Source organism: Schistocerca gregaria, chromosome 2, assembly GCF_023897955.1.
Source record: "Schistocerca gregaria isolate iqSchGreg1 chromosome 2, iqSchGreg1.2, whole genome shotgun sequence".
NCBI lineage: Eukaryota > Metazoa > Arthropoda > Insecta > Orthoptera > Acrididae > Schistocerca > Schistocerca gregaria.
In genome coordinates, this window is record NC_064921.1 from 906,231,789 (window position 1) to 906,250,127 (window position 18,339).

The following is an 18,339-nucleotide window of genomic DNA, read 5'->3' on the forward strand; positions in this document are numbered from 1 at the left end:
TAGTCGATACAGTTAAGGTCACTACTGATCAGGTGCATACCGCATATTTCGACAGCGAATTATATGTGTTTTTTGTTAAGTTTCTTGACCCGCTCCAGGTTGATAGGCTACTTTCTCGTCATGGTTCTCAGGTACCCTTTACGCACCGTGATGGTTCCCTAGTATGGTTCTCTTGGCAAATGCAGAAGTGGTATATACGAATGTTCGGGTATTTAACCTTCCACCCGAGGTTGACGACTCTTTTCTGAAGTCCGTTTTGCTTCCTTATGGGGACGTACGCCATATTCGAAAGGAACGCTGGTCTGCTCAGCACCGCTTACAGGTATATAGTGGTATTCGGTCGGTGGAAATGGTGGTCAAAAAACCTATTCCTTCTCACCTACAGGTATGTGGTTATAGGGTCCATATCACGTACAGTGGCCAGGAAGGAACATGTTATTATTGTAATGAAACTGGTCATTTCCGTACTAATTGTCCGCGGCGTGTGGTGGTATTAAAACCTACATACGAACAGCGTAAAAAATTGACTTTAGCTGATCTTCTCCCGCAAGGATCTCGGACTGAATCGCTCACTGTTACTGAGGGACGCAGTGATCCGTTACCCGACAACGGCCGTGATTTTCCCCCTTGTCCTTGAGTAGGGATGTTGCTGCCCATAATTCCGATGTTCCCGCGCTGATTTCTCACAACAAGCGTCGGCGAACACAAGATGATGCGGCTGATGAATCTTCCTTATTGGCTCGCCCTTCCGATGGGCCTCCGGTAAAGGACTCTCTTTCTCAGTCGGAAATCGTGGATGAGGAAGCCACAGGTGCTATCACGCCTTTGCAGAAGCTTCCTGACACCTTATCTGACGTTGTTCCTGCTACCGCGGCAGCCTCTTCGGAGACGCCCGTGACGGAACCTGCTTCTGGTTGCCACGTGTCTTCTCCGGTGCTCTCTGACACTTCTCCTATTGACTCTGTTTCGCATCCCCCTTCTGGAATTTCTGTCGCCCCCTCTGGGTCACAGCCTCCTCCCATCAAACAACTGATTGATTCTCCAGAGCCAGTGGATCCCGTTGTTATTCACCAACTGTCCCACCGTGAACCCATGTCTGCGGACGAGTGGGATGTAGAGGCCTCTCTCTCGCAATCTGACACGGAATGTCTACACGATGCTCCTACGCAGCCGAACGCTGCAGCGTCGGCACCGCGGAGCCGCAGTCGAATCCGTAAACAGCCACGGAGAGCCGCGTCACGGCCGAAGAAAAAGCAGTGGGAAGATGAGGGTTCTGTTTCGTAGTTTTTCTCTCTGTGGTTCAGCGCTTGTTTCTGGTATGATTACTTGTATGCTGCTCCGTCAGCTGACGGCTCTCTACCGATCTTTGTTTTTCTTTGTAGGTTGAAGTTCCATGCAAGCATATACATTTCTTACTCTGAATATTAACAGAATATGTTCTGAGCTTCGGCTCGCCGCTTTGCGACAGTTTATCTATCAGTCTGGGGCAGATGTTGTTTTTTTACAGGAAGTCCTATTCGACCAGTTTTCCATTCCTGGGTTCTCGACGTTTTTTAATGTCGCTTCCGAACTTTCTACGGGCACTGCCTTGTTTTATAGAGAAGGCATTCCGTTGATGAATTTCGAAGTACTTGACAGTGGAAGGGGGATCGGGTGCACGTTTTATGATCTCAGTTTACTCCTTCTTTATGCCCCTTCTGGTTCGGGTTGTACTACCGCACGCTCGAGTTTCTATAAAGAAGAAGTCATTTACCTGCTTCGTAAATCCCCGACAAAGATAATTTTAGGTGGGGACTTCAATTGTGTTCTACGGCCGGTAAATCAGTCTCCTAATTTTAATTTCAGTAAAGAACTCGACGACCTTGTGCGCTCCTTGCACCTGCGTGACGTGTGGGTTTCTCGCTATCCTACACTTGTGCGACATACCTACTTTACTCCCACGTCTAGCAGTCGCCTCGATCGCTTTTACCTTTCCGATTCCTTGTGTGGGCAACTTCTGGCTGTTGGTGTGATACCAGCCTGTTTTACTGATCATTGCGCTGTAGCCGTTACGTTTAATTACGAGCGACAACCGGTAAAATTGTTTCGTCCTCCTTGGATGCTCAATATCGCGTATTTGCAAGATACCTCCCTTGGTATCGTCCTGGAGGACATTTGGACACGTTGTTCTCGTACTATGGACCGGTACCCGTCTATCGTGGCATGGTGGACACTGTATGCAAAACCTCACATCCGTAGGGCTCTCATGCGTTTTGGGGCTGCGAAGGTGGCAGAAGATCGACGAACGCAAGAATTTTACTATTCTGTCTTACGTCAACTGTACGATAGTGCTACGCATGCTCCCCTCCGGGTTACTGATATACAGCGCATCAAAGCCAAATTGCTGCAGCTCAAACGCATTCAAATGGAGGGCCTGCGGACGAGGTCTCAACCACGTTCCCTTCTACAAGAAGAACTGACGTCACTCTACCATCTAGTCCGTTTACGGTCGCGCCGGAAACGTGGGTGCCTTGCCTCCCTCACAACCGCTGACGGCCGCGTGTTCACCTCTCACCGTGACATTTCTGACTTCGTTTACACCTATTTTACTGATCTGTACGATACTCATGTCCCGGCGGAAACCTCTCTTGACGACTTTACCTCCTTGCTGCCTCGCGTCGTCACTCCTCAATTAAACGACGCCTTTCTGCGTCCCTTTCAGAAGGATGACATATATGATGTTGTTGCAGGATCGCAGTCCCGCAAGTCGCCTGGATTAGATGGTATTCCTAAGGAGTTCTATGTTCAATTTTGGCCGCTCATTGGTGACACCTTAACGTCAATGGTAAATGAAGTGATGCGGGGAGTCTCACTTCCTGCTCCTTTTCAGGAAGGCAGAATGGTCCTCCTCCCGAAATCCACAGGTCGACCTGCAATTGATTCCCTCCGTCCTATTACTCTCCTTAACTTTGATTATAAACTTGTCGCTCGAGCAATTAATATCCGTCTCTCTAAGCTGCTCGATACCATTATTGCCGCCCACCAAAGCTGTGTGCCTGGACGCACGATACTGACTTCCGTTCTCGAATGTCGCGATGTAATCTCGGTGGCGGCTGCCGCTAATATCCCAGGGGCTTTGCTTTTTCTTGATTTCCAAAAAGCGTTCGATCGCGTCAGCCATGATTTTTTATCGAGAGTGCTCACCGCTGTCGGCTTTAATAATGATGCTCGACAAGTCTTAACTAATCTTTTTACCGGTATCAGTGTCTCGGTGATTGTGAACGGTCACCCTACCCCCCGGATATCGATCAGACGGGGGTTACCCCAGGGAAGCCCCTTATCCATGTCACTTTTTGTTCTATCCTTAGAGCCCTTACTTCGCCATCTCACCATGCACTTACGTGGCTGGAATATATTGGGGGAAATTTTTGCAGTCCGTGCATACGCCGATGACGTCATGGTTTTAGTACGACATGCCGAGGATATACCGCGGCTTAAGGATACCTTGGATTCATTTTGTGGTCTTGCTGGTGCTCGCATTAATGATCGCAAATGCACGTTCCTGCCGTTGAGAGGCTTTGATCATGTCGTCATTCCTTGGGCGACGGTTGTCGATCGCCATAAGACCTTGGGGATCATAGTGGATCGTAATCCGATCAAAATGGCGGCACTAAATTGGCGTGAGGTTACGAGTCGTGTTCACGGGGCGATCCTTGAACATGACCGCCGTTCCCTTAGCCTCCTTCACAAGGCACGGGTTTTAGAGACCTATGTCTTCAGTAAAATATACTACGTTGCGCAGGTCTTCCCGCTTCCCGCGATGATGGCCCGCAGGCTGAAACAGCTGTCTAGTCGATTTCTGTGGCGCCGCCATGTCTTCCGTGTCCGGTATGAAGTTGTGGCCAGGCCTCGGAAGCTTGGAGGATTGGGTCTTCCAGATATCAAAGTGAAGACGTCCATCTTATTTGCCCGCCGCAATGTTTTAACCTGTACGCGGGCTCCGCATTCAGTCACCTCTCGTTTACTTTCCCGCCTCCGGCCGGCCAGTCTGACCCCTCCTGTTGATGTTGGACGGATTAATCCTAAATTGCGGCACATTCGTGAATACTTTGTACTTGTCGGTATTCTGGGTGCTGATATACTTTCTATGACGCATATAACTACCAACATGCTACAAATCCGTTGGGGTACAGCATGTTTCCCTTCTTCTGTTGAACTTGCTTCCCCGTCAACGTCATGGAAAACGGTCTGGTCTCATCTTAGTCTTCCCATTTTGCCGATGGAGATTGTTTCAACGTGGTATAAGGTCATTTACCGTCTGATACCTACTGGTGATCGTCTTTTTCGTATTGGCCTTCGTCCGACTGATCAGTGTGAGGAATGTCATCAAACTGACACCTTACTTCACAGGCTAGTTGCTTGCGGACGGGATCATTGGCTCTGGGTCCGCCGTCAATTAACTTTTCTTACTAGAGGGCCTGAAACCGCATTCCCAGACGACATCTTCTTACATCCGGACATCTCTTATTTTCCTCAGACGAAAACGAACACGATTGTTTGGCTCTTGGGTTACTATGTCCATTACGTCATTGAAGGCGGTAATGACCCAGATCCCCGCGTTTTTCACCATTATTTGTCAACTGCGCATTGGAAATGGCAGCGGTTACCACAATACCGAACGCTTTTTGCGAATATGCTTTTTCTTGTGTTTAACCGTCAAGGGGTTGGTTAAGTTCCCCTGTGATTCCTGTTTCTTCCCTGAGCTCGAGTCCCCTCCCTTGTTGTATTTTTTCGTATTTTTTTTTCTCTCTCTCTTTTGCATGTATATATATACACCCAAAATTCATACGGGTGGGGTAACGGGTTGGTCTTCCCCTTCAGAAGAAATGTTTTATTTGTGTTTCACCTAATTTGTTGATTTTCTTTTTGCAGCTAATATTAAATGATGATTTGACTATGGTTGTCTGAATTCTCGTGAAATATACCAAGTCAATCTGATAATAAAAAAAAAAAAAAAAGGCGGTTCTAGGCGCGCAGTTCGGAACCGCGCCACTGCTACGGTCGCAGGTTCGAATCCTGCCTCGGGCATGGAAAAGGTCAAGCACTGTCCACATACATGAACATAGTCTGAAGAAAAGAATTTCACTTATAGTGGTGCATTTTCGATCTAAGTTCTAAAATGTAGAATTATATGTGAAATTCTTTTACATATAAAAGAAGCAAGTCATTTTAACATTAGTTTTACCTTACAAACACATTAAATACAATTGTTTCTATTCACATATAGTAGCTAATTACACAAGATGATCCAATGATCGTGCCCGGGCCAAATATCTCACGAAATAAGCGTCAAACGAATAAACTGCAAAGAACGAAACTTGTCTAGCTTGAAGGGGAAAACCAGATGGCGCTATCGTTGGCCCGCTAGATGGCGCTGCCATAGGTGAAACGGATAACAGGTGTGTGTTTTAAAAATAGGAACTCCCATTTTTTATTACATATTCGTGTAGTACGTAAAGACATATAAATATTGTAGTTGGACCGCATTTTTCGCCTTATGAAAGATGGCGCTGTAATAGTCACAATCATATGGCTCACAATTTTAGACAAACAGTTGGTAACAGCTAGGTTTTTTAAAAAAAATACAGAACGTAGGTACGTTCGAACATTTTATTTCGGTTGTTCCAATGTGATACATGTACCTTTGTGAACTTATCATTTCTGAGAACGCATGCTGTTACAGCGTGATTACCTGTAAATACCACATTAATGCAATAAATGCTCAAAATGATGTCCGACAACCTCAATACATTTGGCATACGTGTAACGCCATTCCTCTCAACAGCGAGTAGTTCGCCTTCCGTACTGTTCGCGCATGCATTGACAATGCGCTGACGCATGCTGTCAGCCATTGTCGGTGGATCACGACAGCAAATATCCTTCAACTTTTCGCACACAAAGAAATCCGGGGCCGTCGGATCCGGTGAACGTGCGGGCCATGGTATGGTGCTTGGACGACCAGTCCACCTTTCATGAAATGTCCTATTCAAAACCGCTTCAACCGCACGCGAGCTATGTGCCGAACATCCGTCATGTTGGAAGTACATCGCCATTCTGTCATGCAGTGAAACATCTTGTAGGGACAGCAGCTAAAACACTTGCTTGGGCATCATCATTCTTAGCAGGTCGTGGTTGACGTTTGAAATGTGGCTGAACACTTCCTGCTTTCTTAAATAACGTAACTACCTGGCGAACGGTCCGGACACTTGAATGATGTCGTCCACGATACCGAGCAGCATACATTTCCGTTGGGCATTTCGATCACAATAGCCATGCACCAACACGACTTCGACCTGTTCCACAATTTGTAAACGGTCCATTTTAAAACGAGTAATGTATCACGAGGCAAATACCATCCGCACTGGCGGAATGTTACTTGATACCACGTAGTTACACTTTTGTAACTATTACAGCGCCATCTGTCACAAAGCAAAAAAAGTGGTCCCACTAAAACATTCATATTTATATCCGCTTGACCTATGGCAGCGCCATCTAGCGGGCCAACCATAGCGCCATCAGGTTTCCCCCTTCAAGTTAGACGAGTTTCGTTCTTTGTATTTTTTTTCGTTTGATGCTTATTTCTTGATCTATTTGGCCCGGTCACTATCAATGGACAACGATGTATACTCTAATTTTTGACTCAGTTCTATAATTTTATGTCTCAAATTTCCTTATGCTATTGTAATAAAATTGGAACTATTGAATGAAGTAAAACAATTAAAAGATCAGGATACAAATCAACACGCAAAATAAAATATCTGCATAAATTCCTACAAATAATTAAAATTCACTTCTTGATCGTTGTAAAGAAATGAATTTCGTAACAGACAGGAAAAAAAATTAAGGTAACAATACGAATATCAGAACGTTTCTTGTAATACTGGCTAACGAAGATACGAGTATTTTTCCAACAAGTCATGGTGCAGCAGGACGTGTGTAAACTTCTGTCATCGAGAGAAACTTACTTTTGTTTACAATATTTATAGTAGCCAATGTTTATTGAACGATTGTTTCCACCTAAGTAAGAACTCGTACAAAGTTTTATCACCAAGAAGACGTAAAAAGTATTTTATTTAATTTTGACAAATTTAGTTTCGAAATCATAAAAAATAACTATGATGGGATACTGCGTGAGCAGGATCCGTAGTAGCAATAATAAAAAATATCAAATACAGTAACGATCAGTAACTATTCGTTGTAGGCCTCTAAGTATTTTAGGCTACACATGGTTATGGCTGAATCTGGTTTCCCCTGCGGTACACAATACGTGAAGTACTGCACAATTTTCGTTGAGAAGTAAAAATAAAACTACGTATTCAATTTTTTATAAGGCAGATAACGATTCTCTTTTAGATACATCAGATTCGTGTTCCAAAACACAAACGAAAAGTAGTGGGAACCTTTGCGTGATGCCCGGAACGCGTGCCAGTGAAGTCATATTTCGCTGCCGGCTTATCTGCATCATTTTCTCCCTGAAGCTATTGTTCCATGAGGTTTCCCCATCACTGATGGGGTTCCATTGGGCTCACTGCCACATGGCACGGCATATCTCGGTCGGAAGCAAGTGTTTTCAGTCCTCCATCCACTATCGTCCGCTGGAGTGAAATTTGATGCCTAATTTAGTCTAACAATCACGTTCACCAGTTTACATACAAATGAGCCGCATTATTCTCTTTCTAACAAATGGTATTAAATTTTCTTACGTTGTGGAACACCAAAAGAAACATATGACCCAAATTATCCTCTTTATAACAAATATTATCAAGTTTCTTACGTTACAGAATACAAAAAGTAATCATATTCGTGCCGTTATTGTATTAATATAAGACCTTCTATAAATATGGATAGCAATACGTGTGTATTGCGATACTTAAAATGCTATATAACTTTTAATTACGTTAGTCTACTTTCGTTTGCTTACTTACTGTAAGCGTATTGATTTTCTATAACTACTACCCATCCTCCTTGTTACTGAAGATGTAAAAAGTGACTGAAACTGCTAAGAACATAATTCCGAAAGCATCTTCGTGGCGAACAGGAGAAAACCCTTAGAGTACACAATAATTATTAAGGTGGAAATGAGGCGGAAGTTTTTTGTTTAAATTCATACTGCCAGGACTGCTAATTTAATCATTTGATTTCCGTAACAGGCACCAGGTGGCTGATTCTTTTTTTTTAGCAGACAATGATTGTTAGGGATCTGGAAATGACTCTCTAGAGAGTGAAATGGCACTGTGGTTACGCCATTCGATTAGCATTCGGACGTACCATGATTCAGTTCCCCTTTCGCTGTTCCTAATTAGTCAAAAGTAAATAAATCTCTGAAAACATTTAAAAACCGAATTTTGTCTGTGCATTGTTTCTAAATGTGTAAACCCGAAAAGTGATAAAGTGATATTTCATTATTCTACATTCAGAATAACTCGTTGTTCCACCAAAGTCGGTATAATGGTCACTTTAGAATTTGGTAAAGCAAATCCCAATAGAAATTTAAAATATCTGATGAATACTTTTGAGGATAATGGTGGGACAGCTTGGAATATCGTTGGATGGGATCTACAAAAGCATGAAAGATCATTCAGGCATGTGATGATGCTTTGAGAATGTCCTAGAACGTAAGTAATTTGTTCCCAATAGTCGTGTAACTGTCACGTGCGAAGTTCTAAGAGTGTTTATGTCATGAACCAATAACAAATTAGTTGCTTTATACATACTAGTTGGAGTCCGGAAACTATTGATGGATGGCACAGATCACAGCATAGGAGTACGAAAAACATAATGCGTAAAACTGCACACACATGTACACTGAAATACATCCTCTAAAAGACACACAATGATACATGCAATATCTACCAAAATAAAAGGGTGGAAACACATTTGGCGAATTGTAATGGCAGAGAGATAACACTACAGAAAACATGAGAGCAGGAAATTTTGAATCCACTTTGTATTGTATTACGTTTATTCAGAGTAAACAAAAAGTAATTAAATTACATTCACGTTGAACTCTAGTCTTCACTGAGAGCTTTTTTAGAATTAAATGTGCTTAGGATACGATGCATTTCGATGTTGGTGAAAGCTCGGCGGTAGCGGTGTCCAAATTTCGTAGATACGTCGTAGGTGAATACCGCCTGGTACAGCTTACCGTCTACTGCATGATCCACTGGTTTGTTTATCTGTGAGTAAAGCCTGGTTGCTGGTCGTAAGCTGCTGATACTATTTGAATCAAAGTTCGTATCTGTGGAACGACAACATTTCTGACACACACGATGCAGATGTTAACATCAAGTGTACACTTTTGAACAACTACAAATTCCTTTCAGCTCGCCGATTGTGAAGTTACAGTCTGTCCGTTTTGTTACCCGAGTTTTGAATTCAGTGTCTTGAATACATTTCAAATGTAATAAACTCTTCAGTAGGTTTTATAACGACTGTTGTTGTTTTAACGCGTGTGAAACGTCATTATGTTTCAAATGAAAAATCTTAGAACACATCTGATTTTGCAGCTCATTCCACCACCATCAATTTAGTATAACAGACAACAATGATTGTCATCTCACGTGCGTTTAGTCATTTCAATTTGTAGCACTCCACGAAGCTAGCACCACTCGAGAAAGTCAGACACATTCTTGTCAGAACGTTTACGTCAACATGAACTCCATGATGCAATTGAAACGTAAGAGTTCGAAAATATTTTGCCTAAGTTTTCATCCAGCACGATACCGACCTACTATTATATATGATTATATCCACAGCATACACAGACAATATCGCCATTGAGCTCTGACTCTGTTTCTTTCTCTTATAGTTCGAATAACAGTTATCCTTCACACAATCACATCCATAGGAGTTATGAGTAAGAGTATCGTGGAATTAAAACTGTTACATACTCAGAACCTGAAAATAATCACGATAATAATAGATTCATATCAAAAAATTATAAAAATAAAAACGCAGTTAACATTTTGCTCTGTAGAATAAAATGTCTGAATAACATAGCTACGTATAAAGTGAAATTTGTTTTTGAGAAGTATCATTGACAATAGAAATGTCGTACCACTAAACGAGTCTCTCTAAACTGATGAAAAATTATTGTAACGTCTTTTTTGAAACGGGCACGTGCTATTTCCTTCCGCATCTTCACCAAATCCAAGTTTTGGGCCAACTCTAATCACTTATTCGCCGATTGGATGTTAAACTCTTATCTGGCTTTCCTTTCTTTGATGCAACGATTCCGCAGACATTTTACGAATAACAGAAAACGTCGTAACAACATACATTCCGCTCTCATAAGAAAGATTCAGCCTACTTACCATTTTTGTTAACGCGTCAGTCTCACAATATTAAATGTTTTCACCTATCTCTTCTTCCTTTGGTTAATGTTGAAAGTGATTACCGTTCGTGTAATTTTTGTGGCGCCATGTCTTCGCTCAACGTTGCTCGTTGTGCGACCATTTCCACAAATTAGTGTTTGTTTGCTCAGTCCGGCGGTTTCCCCCCACACTATCAAAAATCATCGTTACTCTTCTATGTGGACGTCTAAACTTTCTCTTACGAATGTGCTGTTGTTGTGCCGTTTGTAACATCTTAACGTAAACGTTTTGTTTTTAATCTTAAATTAATCGACCAGATCTGGAAAAGGAAATTCAACAACAATGCACATTAAAATATTAGTGTTAATACTACAAAATGATGGCTAAAATCAAAGCTTTCAAATAAAATCGATGCGAAATGCCGGAAACCATGGTTTGTAGGCTACAGAAAGCTTAGAATAACATATTTCTTTTAGATAAGTCCATCACTGCACCAAAATAGCCACAAGACATTTAATTTGTATTCCAGTTGGTTGGACTTATTACAGAGTCTTCAGGATATAAAGGATGCTGTCAGAAGTGTATAACCAAGACTGGCTCGAATGAGATGTTGATCGTCCTTGCTTTGAGCTGTTATCGTACGATGAAATAATTGCCAGTGGAATCGACGAAGAGCGAGGACGAGGAAGAGGCTAGTAAAAAAGATATAGGGAGAACGTTCTAATGTGTTACCAGAGTGGCAGACCCAAACGCTTCTTTCCCTAAGGGATCAGCGAGCCACCGACTCCAGAGTTCCTTTCTTTATCCTGTGATATATTTAGAATTTTTATGAGACGTTTAAGCATTGAAAGATTTACAGATTTTACTAACTTCATAAGTATATCGAAATGGAGAACTGGAAGTTCATGAAAACTACAGAGAATTATTGTGTTTAGAAGTGCAAATATTTTTAGGCACGTTATTTAACGAGATTCGTTTCCCACATTTTTATATTAAGGGCACATGTAACCTCGCTGTGTAAAGCCCTAAATCAACAAGAACATACCTGCAACACACACACACACACAGACACACACACACACACACACACACACACACACACACACACACACACACACACACGGCCGAAAAAAGCGATATTTAAAAAAGTCCATCCGCTGAAGATACTTCTCACTTCCTTGAGGTGGCTATGAAGAGGTTAAGGCAAGCATAAGATCTAGTTGTTGCCCAACTGCTATAGTTAGGATGTTTGCGAGTCACAAATCTGAAGCAAAAACAATTCTTGGTTACATTACCTGAGAAAAAAGTGAAGCAGAAACCGCGGTCGGATGATAACGTAACTTTCTGCATGTAGACACCATCGGCGGGTATGTAAACGATTAAAGATTGTAAACTCTGTGACAGGTACAAACCCCTACATGCCTAGTAGGGTATGTTATAGGCATGGACTGCTTCAGATGTTGCTTTACTATAGTGACTGACACAGAGATACCACGTATTCGAGTGGGACAACGTTGACAGTATCTGACAAAACTGGTAAGGTGACCCATTGTATTTCTGCATTCGTCGGGCTGTTCTAATCGTCCAATATCCAAATTTGGGGGACTTTTCGATGTTCTTCGTCAAGGTCTCAGTCGTGCACCAATCACATCGTGACCAGTTCACTTCAGAGAGTAGGTAATGAACTCCCTGCTGCATCGTGCACCATCCCGCACCATTGGTGAGCACTAGCAGGTGCTGGAATAGTGAATTACCGCCCCATGCGTAGGCGTTTTCAGTGGTGCCGTGATTAGGAAGCGTGGACAACTGATGAATGGAGTCACATTGCATTCAGTGGTGATCGCGGTTTTGCACGACCTCGGATGACTTTCGTCAGCAAGTATGGCCACTTGGAGACAGATTTCATTTTTTCAGTGTTTTGGAGAGACACAGCGGTGTAACACCTCGTGTCATGTTGTGGGGTGCCATCGGGTATTATGTCAGCTCTGGGTCAGTAGATATTGAGGGAGATCTGACGGCATAATGGTACCTCATGTGCATCCTGCTTCTACTTCATGGGCATCCTGCTTCCACATGTGTATCTCTCATGTGATAGTATTGTGGTACCAATTTTCAACAGGATGATGCTCGTCATCTCATGGTACTCGTTTCATTAAACTGTTCCCACCATGCTGAAGTACTGTCAGGTCAGAAAGACCCCACATCTCTCCCAGATAAAACATGTGTGAGACTAGCTTGGACGTCAAACCCGTTACAGTGTTCCATTCTGTCATACTCTTTGTAAATCTGTCTCTATTTTGCAAGTATTGCAATAACATCAGCTATCATCTCAATTTGTGAAGTTATAATCCGTTTCCTCCTCTCCTTCTGGGTGCTTCACTTGAATATCAGGCAGGGTATTTTTCCAAACCTTAGGTCTGCTTTAATGATAACTTTGAACTTAAAAGACCAGTACTCTACACAGTCTGACCGCTGTGAGAAAGAAAACAGCAGCTGGCCACTATTGATAAAGTTGTTTGTATACACAAATAGCGAAGTTACGGTTTCAAACTTACACGTTCATCTTCAGGTGGCTGTTCACATTTAGATTCACTGTGGTTGATTGGTACATTAGTTTTCTGTTCTTTATACCCCGTTGTGGCGAAAGCTTCTTGGGGTGGAGGTGCCATACAGCAGAAAACTATATTACCCTTAGTACCGTTTGGAAACCATATAAACAAATCTTTAAAGTTGTCCAAACAGGCTGCATTCTCCATCGCGTGGCCATGTTCACCGTAGCTGCTTTCCAATTCTTGAGGGTATTTTAGTTCTGTCGTTGCCGCTTCAAGAATATGGTAGATGTTTCACCAGGCGCGTTTCGCTTTGTCAAGATAAAGCGTCATCAATTGTGATGATTTGTGCTTGGTATCTCACCTACATCGGGAAATACCATCTGCCAGCACATCTTTGGATGTTTTCTTGGTTTGAGACTCATACTTATAGTCTAATTCTTAGTTGCTCTGCAGAACTATGAATTTCTCACGATTTACACAGCACAAATTTTCGCACACCACTTTTTTCTGTTTATTTTTATATTTCTAAGTTGTATTGTGGTTTGTGTTTCAGAATAAAGGGAATACACAGGTATCAAAATTAACAGAAAGCAGTGATGGGCGGAAAAGTGTGCTATGTGAAATGTGAGAAATGCATAGATTCGCACAGCAATTAAAAATTACACTACAATTATCAGTGTCTAAAGAAGAAAACCTCGAAAGATGTTGTAGCAGACTACATTTCCAGATGGAGACGAGGAAGCAAGCAGAAATCACCATCATGGTGACGCTTTACCTCAACAAAGAGAATCGCGTCTATTGAAAAACGAAACATTTTCTTGTGGTTGCAACGACAGAACGGAAATTCTCTTATGCCATGTCTCCACCGGCTTAGTTCCTCCCTGCCATGTCTCCACACGAAAATGGTAGTTTGGGCCACTCAGTATACCGCAAACCCACGCACAGGGACCGTTATATGCACCGGGATTCGAACCACCACCCACAACACAAGCGGGGTGTTATCAAGACGTTAGCGGAGAGAGCTAGAAATATTTGTGAACCTGAGTTGCTCGACTCTGAGATGGAACATCTCCACAATGTACTAATGAAGAACGGATATTCGTCCGCGAAATAAAACGTGCGTTGTGGCAGCCACCCAGAAACCATAGTAACTTAAAGGCTACTGCTAAATCTAAGGTTTTCCTGCCCTTTGTTAAAAATGTAACGGAAAGAATAGGGAGGATCTTGACGAAGCGGAATATTACCGTAATTTACAAGCCCCCCAGGAAGATAAAGGAATACCTTAAGCCTACCAAGGTCGCTCGCAAATCACTGGATAAAGCTGGAGTGTATAGGATCCCATGCAGCTGTGGAGATGTTTATGTGGGCACCACTTAAAGAACTGTTTCAAAACGTTTGGAAGAGCACAAGGGCAATTGCAGAGGAGGAGAAACGGAACGATCAATTGTTGCGAAGCACGCGTTCCAGCCAGGTAACCACCATATTCGTTTCGAGAAGACGCAAGTACTAGCTACCACAAGCGGATATTACGAAAGGCTCTACAGGGAGGCAATCTAAATCGCCAAACACAGTAATAATATCAGTCGAAAGGAGGAGGTTGTGAAATTAAGCGGCATATGGGTGCCGGTGTTGAAGAAGGTGTGTACCACCCGTCCACCACTGGGTGATGTCAACGGCGATCGACGGCAGCGGACAGCGGCCAATTGCACTGACGTTTTCAAAACACGTGACGTCACACCACGGCGCGGGAGCTCGCGGAGACGGAATTTAGCGGCAGTCAGTAGCGAGCCAGTGGGTGTGTTGGACCTTCCATCGAGCTGCAGACACCCTTGAACATGTCCTCCACAGACGGGGACGAAATGTTGGGAATTGACACAGAATTCATTAACCGACCATGGCATAACAGGCCGGATAATTATAATGGAAATGACATTTCCGGCCATGAAAGTCTACATATTAGTATATGAAAAATCATTTTTCCAAGCACCCCCCCCCCCCCCCCCCATCGACCCAACTGAACAGTTAACCTATAGTTTGTTGTTTTAGGTCTATAACTTTGCTTTTGCTATTTTTTTTTTATTATGAAGAACTTTCAAAAATTTATCAAATATTAACCAGCGTTGGCCACTACTTTTTCCTATCGTTGGGGCGGTTTAGGAATCTCGTGGCGGAAGAACTGCGCGTCTGTTACGGAGAGCCATGATTCATTCCGATTTTGCTCTTGTTCATGGGACCAGAAATGCCCGTCAGCTGGGACGTGTGCCTTTGATCGATAAATGTGGCGGAGGGATCAATCTCTGGAGAATACGGCTGGAGGGGTAGGACTTCCAATTTCAGCGTTTACAGGTAGGTTTAGACGGGTTTTGAGACTTGGAGTTGAGAAATGACAAGCAAAAATTGTCACCTTTTCACGTCTATCGCTATATTATGCCCGTTTTCCCGTCAGAACTCGGATCACAGGTATCAACTGTTTTCGATAAGGATCTCCAATGACAGGGGGTCATCGGTTGATGTAGCTTCGGGAAACTTCTCTCTTCGGCCGCCATGCCGATTTTCGACGTCAAAATCACCCTTCTTATTGCGTTGACCCCATCCTCTGCATTATCTTTCAGGAATAGGTGCCTCATCTTAGGTCTTAGCCAGGATGTTATGAGCCTCAGCCGCAGACTTATTCAAGTTACAGCCGAAAGTTAAAACTTCCCGCAAATGATGAGAATTGGTCTCAGAAGTTGACATATTCAGCAGAGAATAAGTATATGATTTTAGTATTTCAAACATAGCTACACAACAGCAACGGTTCCACGTAATAAAATTATAAACAGCCGACCAGTTGCAATGGATAAAGAATTCCTTACCTAGGTTTCGACAAATAGAAATTTTTCTTCATCAGTAAGTGGCATTTTACATTAGTAAGGACTAATGTACCATCACCGTTTTTACAAATGTCGGCATATAACCATTTGTCGAAAACGACATATAGCCCTAGAATTAGGGTTTTTCACGTAAATATAAATCAGTACATGGATCTTGCAGAGCTCACAACCGACTAATGTAAAATTGCCACCTTCTGAAGAAGACAACTTTATATTTGTCGAAACCAAGGTAAAGAATTCTTTATCCATAGCAACTGGTCGGCTGTTTATAATTTTATTATATGATTTAATCACAAATCGATAAATATTCTAGTGGGGTTCTTTTCTACAAATGTCTTAGCTTGTTGTATGACATTTTAAGCCTACTTACTTACTACCTGCTCAGCGGCCTTCCGCTGCTGCTGTCTGTTGCAAAATAGCAGAAGCAAAGCTGCAGGCCTAACACTTTTACTGCACCTTCCCGCAGGCATGCTGTTCCACCGCGCGGTGCTGATGAGCGGCTCGGCGCTGAGCCCCTGGGCGCTGGTGGAGAGCCCGGCGCGCTACGCGCAGCAGGTGGCGCGCCACGCCAACTGCTCGCCCGAGCTGCCGCACCCCAGCCTGCTCAAGTGCCTGCGCGACCGCCCGCTCGACGTGCTCATGTCGGCGCCCGTCGAGGCGCCGCAGTTCTCCGTCGCCTTCGGCCCCAGCGTCGACGGCGTCGTCGTCGACAGCGGCGACCCTCCCGGGGGCGGCGGGGGTGGCGGCGGCGGCGGCGGCAGTGGCGGCTCCGGCGGCGACGGATCCTCCGGGTCCGGTACCGGAGCCAACGGCGGCGGCGGCGGCTCTTCCGGAGGCGGAGGGCCGTCGGCTAGCGGCGGAGGCGGCCCAGGGGGCTGGAACGGCGCCGGGGGCTCCTTCGTCAACAGCGTGCTGCTGCGCAAGTCGGTAGTCTCCAAGCTGTCGCGTTACGACCTTTTGCTTGGAGTCGTGAAGGCGGAGGCCTACTTCGCCTTCTCCGGCGAGGACGTCCAGTACGGGATAGAGGCGGACCGCCGCGCCAAGATACTGAGGACGTTCGTGCGTAACACGTACCGGTTCCACTTGTCCGAAATCCTAGCGACGATAGTGAACGAGTACACGGACTGGGAGAGGCCGGTGCAGCATCCCATCAACATCCGCGACGAGACTCTGGAAGCGCTCAGTGATGCGCAAGTGGTCGCGCCCGTCGTGCAGACCGCCGATCTGCACTCTGCTGCTCGCAGGAACTCCTACCTCTATGTCTTCGACTACCAGACCAAGTACGGAGACTACCCGCAGGTACTGTAACTGTGGTGTAAGAAATTTAAACGATAATAATGATTAATAAAAACAACTTTAGCCCCATCACAGATTCTATTCAAATAAAGTAACCACCAGTCAAGATCGAAAAAGTTCACCACTGCCAGCGCGGACGTGGAGGTAATGACTCAGTGAGTTTCAAGAGGGCACCGTCCGCAGATCGTGGTCGTGCGGTAGCGTTCTCGCTTCCCACGCCCGGGTTCCCGGGTTCGATTCCCGGAGGGGTCAGAGAGTTTCTCAGCCTCGTGATGACTGGGTGTTGTGTGATGTCCTTAGGCTAGTTAGGTTTAAGTAGTTCTAAGTTCTAGGAGACTGATGACCATAGATGTTAAGTCCTATACTGCTGAGAGCCTCAGAGCCTCAAGGAGGCACCGATGACTCCAGTGCCGTTACCAGCTGCCTTAGTCTCTCGGTTAACAATACACGAATAGCCACGTAGAGGTGATCCCATAGATTCTCATTTTGGTTCAAATCCTGGGGATCTGGTGACAAGGGAAGTATGCTAAATTCACACGAATGATCTTCGAATCACGAACGTACACTGCGAGCTGTGTGACACGTTGCCCTACAATTACATCTACATCCATACTCCTCAAGCAAACTGACGGTGTGTGGCGGAGGGTAACTTGAGTACCTCTATCGGTTCTCCCTTCTATTCCAGTCTCCTGTTGTTCGTGGAAAGACGGATTGTCGGTATCCCTTTGTGTGGGCTCTAACACCTCTGATTTTATCCTCATGGTCTCTTCGCGAGATATACGTAGGAGGGAGCAATATACTGCTTGGCTCCTCGGTGAAGGTATGTTCTCGAAACTTCCACAAAAACCTGTACCGACCTACTGAGCGTCTCTTCTATACAATCTTCCACTGGAGTTTATCTATAATCTCCGTAACGTTTCCGCGGTTACAAAATGATCCTGTAACGAAGCGCGGTGCTCTCCGTTGGATCTTCTCTATCTCTTCCAAAAACTAACCCTATTTGGTACGGATCCCACACTGCTGAGCAGTATTCAAGCAGTGGGCGAACAAGCGTACTGTAACCTACATCCTTTGTTTTCCGATTGCATTTCCTTAACATTCTTCCAATGAATCTCAGTCTGGCATGTGCTTTACCGACGATAATCTTTATATCATCATTTCATTTTAAGTCACTTCCATTGCGTACTCCCAGGTAATTTATGGAATTAACTGCTTCCAGTTGCTGACCTGCTATATAGTAGCTAAATGATAAAGGATATTTCCTTC

General features: G+C 44.1%; 1 protein-coding gene across 1 annotated transcript in view; it reads left to right on the forward strand.

Annotated features, from left to right (window-relative positions):
• LOC126336045 (neuroligin-2-like) overlaps positions 1–18,339 on the forward strand; it is a 119,854-nt gene that overhangs the window by 24,462 nt on the left and 77,053 nt on the right. The window contains exon 3 of the mRNA XM_049999525.1: positions 16,244–17,076. Coding sequence (XP_049855482.1) covers positions 16,244–17,076 — 833 coding nt within the window. The remainder of the gene's footprint in view (positions 1–16,243; positions 17,077–18,339) is intronic.